A 14,826-nucleotide genomic window follows, 5' to 3' on the forward strand; every position below is an offset into this window, starting at 1 on the left:
CCTGTGGTCCCAGCTACTTGGGAGGCGGAGGCAGGAGACTCGCTTGAGCCCAGGAGTTGGAGGTTGCTGTGAGCTGTAATGCCACGGCATTCTACCCAGGGGGACAGCTTGAGGCTCTGTCTCAAAAATAAAATAAAATAAAATAAAAAAGAAACTAATCAATATATGAATATGTGCCACAAATAATTATGTTACTTCTTTGGGTGTTAAAATACTACTTTAGAAGCTTGGTATTTTTTAAAAATCTTCAGCATTCACAGATATATTTTTAGGTACACCAAAATAAGCCAATTTATTAAATAATAAATATTTTAAAAGTATATAATTTCAGTTAGAATGAATAGAGAATCTCTAGCATTCTCTTTCTCAGAAGAAAATTTTTTTCAAACTATAAATTATATGATGACCCAATCCAGCTGCCAAACTTCACTTTACATATTCAAGAGTGATCATTATGGACTTCTGGAGCGAGATGGCAAATTGAAATTTCAGTGAAAGATTTATGTCCTCTTGTACTTATCGAAATGAGAAAAAGAATAGTAAACACGTAAGAAAAATTATCCACCTCATAATCTAATGCAGTAAACTTCAAAATGTATTATGGCTACAGTGAAAATTGACAGAAAATCATAGAACTATTGACAATAGAATCGTGGTTATTTACAAGGTTCTGGCTCCTGTTTACAAAACTACGGAAGCAAAATGTGACCCTAAACATCTTAGGACAGTATTTTCAAATATGAAAAAGTTCAAACATTGCTTGTTTACTTTTGAAGAAAAAGCATTCAATACAACCCAGACACTCTTTAAGAGGCGAAGCAGATGAGAAATGGAAACGCCAGGGCAAAATGATTCATGATGAGGATTGATTCAAATATAGAAGCCATTGTAAAAAACTATGAGAATTACTATTAGGGGACAAAACATGAATGTTATAAACCCAGTGAGGAGAACAAATAGCAGAAAAGTACAAGGAAAGAAAATAGAGAAAAGGATGTGCCCAGTCGTATAATCAGCCCAGTCTTTTGGGTAAATGTGTGCATAAAAAAGGCACTTGAAGACCCTAAAACCCATCGGAAGAAAATACTTTGGGGCCATAATCTTGAGTGTTAACTAATTTTTACTCCTTTTTCTCCTAGAAAGAGGAAAAATAGGACAGTTATTTTGTTCAAAACAACCAATTCTAAAACTAAAAATTATTTCCATGTTCTTGAATCATGCTATAGATATAAAAAGATCATTTTTACTTGATTGTTTTGAGATATGTTTCTATTTCAGAGTCTTAGCTCACTAGTTACAAAAAACTTCTAGTTCATGCACAGTTCAAAGCACTTAATAATTCAAAAGATTATAGTGTGTGTTGACTCTTAGGTGCTCATGGTTTTAGCAGTTTCTGCATCAGAAACTCTGGAAGGAGGGTCAAGAATCTGTGTTTTACAAAAGCCCTTCAGTTAATTCTAATACGCTCTGAGTTACAGTTTCCAGGTGGTATTAGTGTCCGCGGTCTGGTGACTACACTTAGAGAACTGCTGCTGGAGGAAAGGAGAGTAGGAAGAGACTCACTTAGACGCATGTGCCCTGCCTAGGCCTTTGATACAGGGAGTGAGAAGAGAATGGTATGTTCTGCAGAGCTGGCCCACTGGCTTCCACCAGGCTGTCATCTCCGTAGGCCTCGGAGAGGACATTGTGAATTACACAGTACAGCTGACAGTCACTGAGTGCTCACTCAGTGGTACACTGCAGTGTACCATGCACTGTCCTAGATGTTTTCCATACAGTACCTCATTTATTCTGAGGTAGGTAATCTTACTCCATTTTATAGATGTGGGAACTGAACCAATGATTTCCCAAAGGTCACATAGTTGCTAAATAACAGTGGAGTACAGGCTGTCTGACACCAGAACCTGTGATCAACCATATAGGCCAAAGATAGATGGCAGTACTTAGTTCTAGAAATTTTTAAAAACTATTCTATGTGAAGTTCATTCTTTCAACTGCTAAAATTATTTCAAGCACATTAGCAAATCATAGAATATAGACTATTCTATAGAATATAGAATCATAGCTATAGAACAGCTACAGATAAAAATGAAGAACATCTATCTCTCTATTTTTGTGCCAGTACCATGCTGTTTTCATCACTATAGATTTATAGTATAGTTTGAAGTCTGGTAGCATGATTCCTCCTGAGTTGTTTTTATTTCTGAGTAATGTCTTAGCTATTCGAGGTTTCTTCTGGTTTCATATAAAATGAAGTACTATTTTTTCCAAATCTTTAAAGTATGATGGTGGTACTTTGATAGGGATTGCATTAAATTTGTATATTGCTTTGGGTAATATGGACATTTTATCAATGTTGATTCTTCTCAGCCATGAGCATGGTATGTTTTTCCATTTGTTAACATCTTCAGCTATTTCTTTTCTCAGAGTTTCATAATTCTCTTTATAGAGATCTTTCATGTCCTTTGTTAGGTAAATTCCCAAATATTTCATCTTTTTTTGGTACTACTGTAAACGGAGTAGCATCCTTGACTGTTTTTTCAGCTTGACTATTATTGGTATATATAAAAGCTACTGATTTGTGAGTATTGATTTTTGTATCCTGAGATGCTACTATATTCCTTGATCACTTCTAAGTTTTGTAGTTGAGTCCCTGGGGTTTTCCAGGTATAAAATCATATCATCTGCGAAGAGTGAAAGTTTGATCTCCTCTGACCCTATTTGGATACACTTGATTGCCTTCTCTTGCCTGATTGCAGTGGTTAAGACTTCCATTACAATGTTTAAAAGCAGTGGAGACAATGGGCAACCTTGCCTGGTTCCTGATCTGAGTGGAAATGTTTTCAATTTACTGCATTGCATATGATATTGGCTATGGGTTTGCTGTAGATGGCCTCTATCAGTTTAAGAAAAGTCCCTTCTATACCTATTTTCTTAAGTGTTCTGATCATGAAAGGATGCTGGATATTATCAAAAGCTTTTTCTACATCTATTGAGAGAATCATATGGTCTTTGTTTTTTATTTTGTTTATATGATGTGTTATATTTATAGATTTGTGTAGATTGAACCAACCTTGAGACCCTGGGATAAAATTCACTTGGTCATGGTGTATAATTCATTTGATGTGTTGCTAGGATCTTATTGAATATTTTTGCATCTATATTCATTAAGGATATTGGTCTATAATTTTCTTTTCTTGTTGGGTCTTTTCATGGTTTGGGGATCAGGGTGATATTTGCTTCATAGAATGTGTTGACAAGTATTCCTTCTTTTTGTATGTTTTGGAAAAGGTTAAGTAATATAGATACTAGTTCCTCTTTAAAGGTTTGGTGGAATTCTGATGTGAAAACATCTGGTCCCGGCCAGACTCTTCTTTTTTGGGAGATTTCACATAGTTGATGCTATTTCAGTACTTAATATAGGTCTGTTCAGCATTTCCATTTCTTTCTGGCTAAGTCTAGGAAGGTGCCTGCTTCCAAGTACTGGTCAATTTCTTTCAAATTTTCTTGTTTCTGAGAATAGAGTTTTTTGTAGTATTCATTAAGGATTCTTTGAATTTCTGAGGTGTCTTGTTATTTTGCCTTTGTCATTTCTGATTGATGATATTAGGGATTTTAATTTTTTTTTTTTTTTTTTTGGTTAGGTTGGCCAAAAAGGTTTATGGAATAGAATTGAGAACCAAGAGATGAACCCAGACACTTATTGTCATTTGATCTTTGATAAGCCTATCAAAAACATAAATTGAGGGAAAGATTCCCTACTTAACAAATGGTGCTGGGGGAGCTGGCAGGAGACTTATAGAAGACTGAAAGTAGACCCACACCTTTCACCATTAACAAAAATTGACTCTCACTAGATAAAAGATTTAAACTTAAGATATGAAACTGTAAAGATTCTTGGAGAGAGTACAGGGGAAACACTTGAAGAAATTGGCTTGGGAGAATACTTTATGAGGAAGACCCCCCCCCCAGGCAATTAAAGCAAACCCAAAAATACATTACTGCGATCTGATCAAACTAAAAAGCTTCTGTACAGCCAAAAACACAGTAAGTAAAGCAAGCAGACAGCCCTCAGAATGGGAGAAGATTATTTTGCAGGTTATGTTTCTGACAAAGGTTTGATAACCAGAATCCTCAGAGAACTCAAACTTATTAATAAGAAAAGAACAAGTAATCCCATTTCATTGTGGGGAAGGGACTTGAACAGAAGCTTCTCTGAAGAAGATAGTGTATGGCCTACTGACACATGAAAAAATGCTCATCATCTTTAATCATCAGAGAAATGCAAATCAAAACCACTTTGAGATATCATCTAACTCCAGTAAGAGTGGCTCACATAACAAAACCCCAGATGTTGGGGTAGATGTAGAGAAAAGGGAACACTTCTGTACTGCTGGTAGGAGTGCAAGCTAATATGTCCCTTTTGGAAAGAAGTATGGAGAATACTCAGGGATCTAAAAGTAGACCTGCCTTTTGATCCTGCAATTCCTCTACTAGGTGTACATCCAAAAGACCAAAATCAGTTTATAACAAAGATATTTGCACCAGATTGTTCATTGCAGCTCAGTACATAACAGCCAAGTCATGGAAGAAGCCCAAGTGCCCATTGACCTACGAATGGATTAATAAATTGTAGTATGTGTATACCATGGAATATTATGCAGCCTTTAAAAAGATGGAGACTTTACCGCTTTTATGTTTATATGGATGGAGCTGAAACATATCCTAGTTAGTAAAGTATCCCTAGAATAAAGGAAAAAGTATCCAATGTACTCAGTACTATTATGAAACCAATTTACAATCACACACATTTTTATATGAAGAATGGATCACAACTATGGCCCAGGATGAAGGAGGGAGCGGGGATGGAAGGGGAGAGGGGAGGTCAGATGGAGGTAGGGTGAATGGTGGGATCACACCTATGGTGCAATTGCAAGGGTACAAGTCGGATCTATTAAGTATAAATGTCTTAACACAATAAGTAAAAGTGAGGGATGTATTGACCAATAAGATATAAGCATTCAAAACTGTATATGAAATCAGCACATTGTACCCCCTAAATACATTAATGTATACATGATCTACCTCTTTACGATTTAAAAAAAAAAAAAAATGAAGAACAACCAGAAAAAAATGTTACCAAACCTGGAAAAATTAGGCAGCTAACTCCTGTGTGGAATGTGTGAGAGCATGGAGGATGTGGGGTAGGGGATATAAGGGAAAAGGAATTTTTAGGATTCAATTCAAGAGTGAATTACTCCATGGTTCCTCATTCAGGAAACATTTGAACTATCATTGCCTTTATTGCCTATTTATTATGTTTAGTCATTTTTCAAAAAGTATAGAGAAATAGTTCTCAAACAGATATGTCTTTTATCAGCACCCTAAAACTAAGTGCATGAAATTAAAACCTAACTTGGAAAAAAAAATCCTGCATAGGTTTGAGGGAATAGTATCCTGTTGCTGCTTTTCCTAACAATCTACTCTTCTACTAATCTCACACAAGAGTGAGACCAAAGAGAGATCTAGCACATAGTCACTAGACTTTGCCAGGTCACAAAGGATGTTTTGTTTTTTAATATCCTGCCAACAACATGCTATTTAGTAAAGATTATTTAAATTTCATTGCATTTCTATAGAATTTGATGCTATTCAAAATGATATCTAACTTAATTTAGATGATGAGCGGGAAGAAAATAAATAGGAAGCATACTTAGAAGATACAGATGTTAAGGTAGGGAATACTGTATCATCTTATGATAATATAACTTAGAACATGTTAAGATGATAAAGCATTTTAGATTTAGTAATCAGACACTATATTTTTAGTGGTAATGTTCATTGTGTTCATTATGTAGCCTTTTCTCTAGTCTTAGGACTTTAGATATTCCTAACCTTTTGAGTTCCCTTTAAAAAAGCAATGATGGCTGTGAATCCTCTCCTTCCAAAACAAATAGATCTAAACATCTGTGTGACTTTGGGGCCAGATGCAGTGGGACACACCTATTAATATAATCCCAGCACTTTGGGAAGCTGAAGCAGGATTACATAAATCCAAGGGTTTGAGACCAGACTAGGCAACATAGTGAGACCTTGTTCTCTACCAAAAGATTTTTAAAATTAAGCCCAGCTGCTCTAGAGACTGAAGTGGGAGGATTGATTGAGCCTCTGAAGTTATAATGAGCTATGATCAGCCACTGTACTCTAGCCTGGGTGACAGAGTCAGACCTGATCTCTAAAAAAAATTAATTGATTAGTTAATTAAAAAATAAATATATAACTTTAAAAGGGGAAATGAAAGTTATAGGATATGATTTTGTCAAAGGATTTTCTAGCCAATTTAATATATTTTTTTCTTGGATCTGGCAACTCTCTATGCATTTAATATGTTTAGGGAACTGGGTTTTCTGATTAATTTAAAATTCTGCTTATGTCATACCTTACCATACTTGAAAAAACAGTTTTCAAAGAACAGAATACAAGAACTCTACCATTTATTATTAGTGATTCCAAAAGCATTTCAGGATCTGGTAATGACTTAGAAACAACATTAGCAGCCCTAAACTTTACTTAATCCTGTGTACTTCAGCTTTCTCATTATCGAAATTGTAAGTGTTTGACCTTACTGTAATAGGAGTCTCTGTTTTCTGTATTTCAGAATTGCCTTTGCCTTCAGAAAGTGTGGATGTTATCATTTCTGACATTCCATTTGGGAAGAAGTTTAAATTAGGAAAGGACATCAAAAGCATTCTACAAGAAATGGAAAGGTAAGCTGTTGAATATATTTCCATAATTTTTTAGCTACTGGGCATTTAACCAAAATATGTCATAGCTCTTCAATTAAGGTCTGATTGCATTGTAATAATTTCCCAGAGATTTTGCAATTGAAAGGTTATATACAAATGATAAAGTTTATAATTGAAATGTTATTCCATATCATCTTATGCTATATAAATTTTATTCAGAAAAATAATAATTTTTTATTGCCTGAAATGTGAGTATAGGAAATAGTGACATAGATTTCAGGCACTGCATTGAAGCAAAAAATTAATTTGCTTCTAACCTTCACAAAAACCCTGCCTCTTATGTGTTAATCCCTCGTACTTAACAGATGAGGAACGGGAGCCTAGAAAGATTGACTTTCTCATGATCACACGGCCACTAAACAACAGAATAGAATTCTGTTACGTGAGGAACACGCAGGAACACAGAATGGACGACATCCTCATTTTTGGCAGAGAAATGAAAATGCAGAAATATTATTTATCTGATGGTTTAAATGTTGGCCAAAGGAAATATAATTCAATGAAAGTATTTCTCTGAGAGGTTCTAACAGTGAGAGCTAGATGTATATTTATTCTATTTAAGTTAACAAAGGAGAGAGCTTAGAATGCATTCAGGAATGAATGAATGTGAATATAAGAAATCAGTTGATGCTAAATGGTCTTGCTGGGCATCTGATAGAATAAAATATTCAAGGGCCTGCTATGTAAATGGTGTGTCAGCATTTGCAAAAATGAGCCATGTGTTTGGATGGAGAAAATTCAGGGTCAAGGCTAACATTCTTTAAGGAAAATTAAAGTTTGACAAGAGGTTTAAGCTCAACTAAGGGCTGTCTCACTGCATTTTCTGAGCTGAGTGTTCCAAACTTTTTTTTTTTTTTGTATTATTTTTAAATGACTTGCCCTGCTACCCAGTTACCTAACTCTTGATATATTACCTTCTGAGCAGCACCTATAATTCAGACATTTCCTGAGCACTGATTCTTCCAATATCATGTCTGCCTCAAGCTGATTTTGCAACCTGAACTTAAGTAAAATTGTTTTAAGACCTATTAAAAAATACTGATGTCCATTCTCCACTCCTCCCCACCAAGGCTCTGATTTAATTGATCTGGGGTAGGATCTTGGCATCAGTATTTCTTAAAAGTTCCAGAGGTGATTTTGTTGTGCAGCCAGGGTTGATAACTAGAGCCTTTGAGCCTAACCAGATAGTTCTCCATCTATAACATTAACCAATCATGGTGAGATACTAATAACAATTGTTAGTAGTGATTTGCATTTAACCTGGAAATTTCCAGAAAGATAACGGCATATCCTAACTGAAAATCTATTGCTGCATATTGGAGCCATCTCAAGTCAGTAGGGGCCAGTGTTCTGAGCAGATAGTCCTTTCAATACTAGTAAATTATACCAGTCTAACTTTCTCTAGGCTGGGTTTGGGTTTTATTCCAAGTAATTGAAAATGAGACAGTAATAGATATGACTGCCTTCACATTATAGCAAAAAGTTCAAATATTTATCTGAAAATCAGGACGATGAATAGTCAAGACTTCCTGCATAATTAAAGTTCTTCAGTAGGATCAATTCAAAGTGTATATATGTAGATATATAAGGGACTTGTCCTGTGACCAAGCTTTCTTGTCACCTGCCCCCAGCGTTTCTGTCTGACTCTTGATTTGCTGTGGTTTGAGGTTTATACAGGCAATGTAGCTTAATACAGTGGCTAAGAGGACAGGCTTTGGGCCACCCTACCTGAGTTCCACTCTCAGCTCTATTACTTAAATAGTCTTTAGTCATAGGTGTATTGCTTAACTCTTTTGTGTAAATAATATTCACTTTGTAGCATTGTTCTGAAAATTCCGTGGATTTACAGCTCTTAGAACAGTGTTAGGTGCCCAGAAAGTGCTCAGTACCTATTACCTCTTACCTGATTTTTTAGTGTAAACCACTTCAAATTGTTTTAGAAAGTAGATGGGAATATATAAAAATACATCCAAGTACACATAACTTTTTTCTTGATGGTTCATTGACAGTTGAAGTTCCTAGCTGGGAAATGGAAGGAATGGAGAATTCATTAGGGAAAACAAAAAAGTACAGCGGTCAGTAAACCTGTTTATAATAGGCACTGATGTGATAACAGAGCTGGATTTCTTGAGAAACAATATGTATTCAGAATTAAAGATTGTCAGAAAGTGATTGCTCTGGTGGCATGAGCTATTGCACTCACAGCTCAATTGTTTCCTCCTTTAAGGAGTAATCTTTTTAATAGGTGCAGAGCACCCATAAAAAGTATAATATTTGAACTTCCTCTCAAATATAACCATGCAAAACATGAGGAAATTAGAAATTCAGCTTGCTCAGCTCAAAAGAAGGTGGCACTGTAGAGATAGTTTCAGGAAAGAACCAAGATTCCAGTAAAATTTGAAGCTTAGAAAGAATTTAAAAGGAGGCCACATCATGTTTTAAATGTACAGATCTTCAGTATTTCTTGAGTGAATATGCAGCAAAAAGCATGCTCAAGACACAGCGAGTACCCTGCACACCTGGAGCAGAGGGTTTGTAATAGCTTGTTAAGACTTAATGCATTCTAAGGACAAATAACTAAGGATTGTCATCTACCTCTGGTTTGCAAATTCACATGCAAAAGAGAAATCTCTTATGTTGTTTCCCAATTGACCACAAAATCTTTTTCAAGAAATAATATTTAATATTATCATTATAATATTATACCATTATTATGGTATAATATGATTTCCCAATTGACCACAACATTTTTTTAAGAAATAATATCTTATTAATATTATCATCATAAAATATTGATAATACTAATGTTCAAAGGAGGACAATTTGGTGAATGTTGCTGTATAATTTCAGAATAGCTTTCTTAGTAAGAAATTGTGTGTGTGTGTGTGTGTATGTTACATGGCAAGATGCCTAGAAGGACATTTATCAAAAATGTTAATCTATTAGTTGCAATATTTCAGGTGATTTTTTACTTTATTTTCTCCATTATTTGGGAAAAGAAATTGCAAGAAATGGTGACTATCCTGCTAGGCATCTTGCCATGTACATAGGCACAAATAGATACACGTTTTTTATTGCACAAAATTGAATCATCCTTATTTCTCTTCTGTAACATGCTTTTCTTTGCAGTATCGTGACTGTCCTTGCTGATTGGTTGTTATTATGTGCATTATAATTAGCAACGGTTACTATAGTATTATGTTATATTTATGTCCCATTATGCAACTTATTTATGGATGAACATTTAGGTATTTCCAATTTTTTTTTTTATTTGGGATTCATTGAGGGTTCAGAGCATTAGGTTAGACTGATTGCATTTGTTAGATAAAGTCCATCTTATAATTGTGTCCTGCCCCAAGAGGTGTGCCATATACCATGACTCCCCTCAATATTCCATGAGGGGAGTCATGGAATATACCATGACTCCCCTCAAACCCTCAATATTCCCCTCTCCCCCTGACTTGCTCATTCCCCTACCACTCCACCCCCCATTAGCTCATCTTCTGCCTTCATATTAGAATAGAGTACATTGGATTCTTGCTTCCCCATTCCTGTGATGCTTTAGTAAGAAGAATGTGTTCCACCTCCAGCCAGGATAATACAAAAGATGTAACATCTCCATATTTTTTAGTGGCTGAATAGCATTCCATGGTATACTTATACCACAGCTTGTTAATCCATTCCTGGGTTGGTGGGTATTTATGCTGTTTCCACATTTTGGCAATTGTAAATTGAGCTGCAATAAACAGTTTAGTGAAAATGTCCTTATGCTAAAAGGATTATTTTTCATCTGCGTAGATACCTAGTAATGGGATTGCAGGATCAAATGCGAGGTATAATTTGAGTTCTGTAAGGATTCTCCATGCTTCCTTCCAAAAAGGCTGCATTAGTTTGTAGTCCCACCAGCAGTGTAAGTGTTCCCTTCTCTCCACATCCACACCAGCACCTGCAGTTCCAATTTTTTACAAAAAACAATGCTCTGAACATCCTTGCAGTTTTTCAAACTTACCAGGTTTCTTAAAACCACATTGCCTCAGTTCCTTCACCTGCAAAATGACAATGCTAATAGAACATACTTGAAAAGATAATTCTGAGGGTTAACTCATATGTAATGCAGAGCATTTAAAACAGTATCTGGCACATAATAAATACTCAGTAAATATTAGCTGTCATCACCATTATTGCCACTATTTTTCTATTTCTATTACATCTTATATGTTACATAATTTCCTAAAAGTGAGATTGCTAGATCAAAGGTTATGCACAATTTATACTTGGAATACATTATTCCTAAATTACTGTCCCAATAAAGTATACTAATTTCTGTCTTGAAGAGTACTCATTTTCTTGTAATCCTGTCATCCTCAGTATAGCTATCCTTTTATCTTTGGTAATATGCTAGGTAAAATGTAGTATCTCATTTATTATGTTAATTATACTTTCTTTCATGTGTTTAGAGATGTTTGTGTTTTCTTCTTTCTGTCGTATGGTGTATAAGCACATGTGTCCCCATCCCACCTCCAACTCTCTCAGCAGAAGAGGTTTCTCTCTTCCTGCTAGAATTGATCCCCTGAATTCCTTCCTCCTCAAGAATTGTACTCTGCCCACTTCTCATTATTATTTTTGGCCTATTTCTCTCCTTGTTCTTTGAAGGAGATTGTCATCCCTTCCTCAGATACTTGTAGAGGTCTTTGCATCTCCCTGCATTGCACTAGGCCCTGGAGATGCAGGAGTGAGTAGGACAGGCAGGGACCATCCAGTGGCGGAAGATGGATTGTTAATAGATAAATAGGGTAATGGCAGATCATGATAGCTAGGATGAAAGAAATTAAACAGGATATTTTGCTGAGGAATGAGAGAAAAGCAGTGGTTACCTTACATAGGTAGTCAGTCAAGGAACTCTGGGCCTGAATAATGAAAATGCATACCAGGAAATGAGTGATAGTTACTTGCAGCATGAACAAGGCCAGACCTCAAGAAGTAGCTTAGTGAGCCTGAGCAGCTGAAGCAGTGTGCAAAGGAAGCTAGCAGGCAGTGAAGTTGGAAAGGTGGGTCAGGGTCAGATCACGTAAGAGTCTGTGCCATAGGAAGGAGGTTAGAATTTATTTGAAGTATGGTGAAAGCAACTGGAGAGTGAGCAGAGTGCATGGGGATTTGCATTTTTCTTCTGTGAGGAAACTGGGAAGGGAGACAAGAATGGAAACAAGACCTGTCTGCCAAGAGATGGTTGTTATGGTCCAGGTGGGATGTGAAAGAAGTAGATGAGGATGGGATACAGTCTGAAGACAGGACTGTCTAGACTTGTTGATGGCTTAGATGAGAGCTTGCATCTTTGCTGGGCATGAGGCAGATTCCCATTCTCTCTTGGTTCTCTAGCTGTCACCTTTTTTACCTGTACTGCTGAACATCTTGAAAGAATAGTCTAACTTGACATCTGTTTCCTTACCTTCCAGTCCCCACTCCACTCTGGCAGGCCACATCTGCTCCTGGCCTCAGCAAGGACTGCTGTCCCCAGGCTCACTCGTGACTTCTTGAAATCCTTGCCACTCATTAGTCCTATAACATTTGACACTGTTGAGACCATTGCCTTCTCTAGACTGTAGTTCTTTGGCTTCTATGATGTCACCATTGTCCAGATTTTCTCTAGGATGTCTATTTCATGAGCCTTCTCCTCTGTCCCTCCTTAAATGTGAAGTCTCTACTCCATGGCCCCTTTTCTCTTCTCACTCTGTACTGCCACCCAGATGATGCCATCCACCAGTATCACTCTATCTCCCATTAACTGTTTTTTTTTTTGAGACAGAGTCTTACTTTGTCACCCTCTGTAGAGTGCGACACTCACAGCAACCTCAAACTCTTGGGCTCAAGCAAGTCTCTTGCCTCAGCCTCCCTAGTAGCTGGGACTACAGGCACCCGCCACAACGCCTGACTATTTTTTAGAGATAGGGTCTTGCTCTTGCTCAGACTGGTCTCCAACTCCTGAACTCAAGCAATCCACCAACTTCAGCCTCCCAGAGTACTAAGATTACAAGCTTGAGCCACTGCCCCTGACTCCCACTGACCATGAAATTCTTTATCTCCACCTCAGCCCCCGTCTTTCTCATCCTACAGGCTGGTTATCCAGCTATCTGGTGGTGTCCTTAGGTACATTGGCATGTTCCAAGAGGAACTCTTTACTACATCCCCTGTACCCTGCCTCTGACTCACCCACCTGCTGAACCCCCACACCCCCTCTGACTCACACCCCTACTAAAGCACTCTCAGTGCAGCTCCTCTCCACTTCCTCCCATCCGTGCCAGGTTTTCTACCTCCAACACCCACCCTTGGCCCAGCCGTTCCTCACTGTTACTTTGCCTGGCTCACTCCTGCTTGTCCTTTAACTCACAGCATGGGTGCCTCATCTTTTGGGACATTTCTGCCCTCTCTCTCAGGCCTGGGTTTGTGTTCCCAGGCACATCACGCTCGCCTCGATTGTCACATTTATCACACTTGCCTCTCTCCCACTGTCTAGTCAGCTCTTTAACAACTCACAGGATGCAGGAAAACGTGTCTCTGTCACTGTTTTCTATGTAAGAGTTATGCAGAATTTGGTTGAATGACTGAATAAATGAATTCTCCTCAAAATGCTGACCTTTCAAGGTCTGCCCTTTTTCTAATCTTTCCTTGCCATTTCTTTGTTCAATCCTCTTTCCTGGTAACTTTCTGCTGCCATCAGCCTAGTGCCTTTAACATGCTGATTCTTTGGATTCTGTCACTTGCCTTTTCCTTTGTACAATCATTTATTAGACTGTGACTACAAATTACATTGAGGCTTGCCTTTTAAGTAGAGTAAAAATAGATAATTAAAGCAGATTTGTACTAGGGATTTCATAATTACTATAATGAATATGTATTATGGAAGATAGTACCTAATTATCAAAAATTCTTGTATTTAAATAGATAAAATTAAATTTCAAATTAAATGCACCAAACATTTTAAATGGAGTGGGATTGTTTGTTGTCTAAAAAGAAAGAAATACTCATACCAATTACCGCTTTTTGTCACAGAGTGCTTCACGTTGGCGGAACCATTGTATTGTTGCTTAGTGAAGATCACCACAGGCGCCTTAGAGATTGTAAAGAGAGCAGCATCCCTTTAAATTCCAAGAACAGCCACACAGATGAACCTGGAATTAAAAAGAATCTTGAAGAAACAACTGGTGTACCAGAGACAGAGCTGTCTTCATTTGAAGCCAGTAACCAGGAGTACTTAGACCAAATCTCACCATTTGGCTCTTTGGTACCAGTAGAATGCTACAAAGTTGGCCTTGGAAAGACAGATGCATTCATATATAAATATAAGAAGTCACACTCTTCACTGTAACAGGCTGGCTGCCATCAGCCAGGTTCAAGTCCTTACTTGTTAGCTGTAGGGTAGGAGAACTTGTTTTATGAGTCTGTAATTTTCATTGGAATAAAAATAATTTGTATTTTCGATTTGTTTTATATGTTTCATATTATGTAAAACATCCATGAGAATAATATTGTCAATATCCTTCAACATGATGGAAAATGACATTTACTTTTTGTCCAAACACATTAACAAATTGTCATTTCACCCTTATTTCTTGACATTCAAGATGTTTCTTGTGTTCATTGCTTAGGAAAAAGCAACAGTAAGTTACAGAAAATATATGTTCTTACATAATTTTTTCAATCGCCTGATATAGTGGTTCAGCCTATTGGCTACTTTAGGACCAATTGTATCTCTCTTGCTGCAACCAGAGATGTCTGGAGATACTGCCAGACGTCCTCCCTCGCTGAGGCCACTGCTTTATTCCAAGGAGTAAGGACTATCGCAGTGACTTTCAACCAGTGTGCCATGAGAGAATCTCAGGTGTGCCACGAAAATTTTTAAAGCTCATTAATTAAATTATTTTTGAAAGAAGTTTGAAACACAGTGAGTATATTCTCTGTTTTACTCTTTTATTGGATCAACATAATTTAAGTGTGCCATGGAAGTTTAACTGTATAGGTTTAA

General features: G+C 37.0%; 1 protein-coding gene across 2 annotated transcripts in view; it reads left to right on the forward strand.

Annotated features, from left to right (window-relative positions):
• The window catches only part of THUMPD2 (THUMP domain containing 2), a 37,991-nt gene extending 23,711 nt beyond the window's left edge, over positions 1-14,280 (forward strand). For both annotated transcript variants that reach the window (XM_023516674.1, XM_023516675.1), the window contains exons 8-9: positions 6,659-6,767; positions 13,854-14,280. In XM_023516674.1, coding sequence (XP_023372442.1) covers positions 6,659-6,767; positions 13,854-14,169 — 425 coding nt within the window. In that variant the 3' untranslated portion in view covers positions 14,170-14,280. The remainder of the gene's footprint in view (positions 1-6,658; positions 6,768-13,853) is intronic.
• Positions 14,281-14,826: the final 546 nt, after the last annotated feature.

The sequence above is a fragment of the Otolemur garnettii genome, unplaced genomic scaffold (assembly GCF_000181295.1).
Source record: "Otolemur garnettii isolate 467f Iridium unplaced genomic scaffold, OtoGar3 scaffold00095, whole genome shotgun sequence".
In the NCBI taxonomy this organism is placed as follows: Eukaryota; Metazoa; Chordata; class Mammalia; order Primates; family Galagidae; genus Otolemur; species Otolemur garnettii.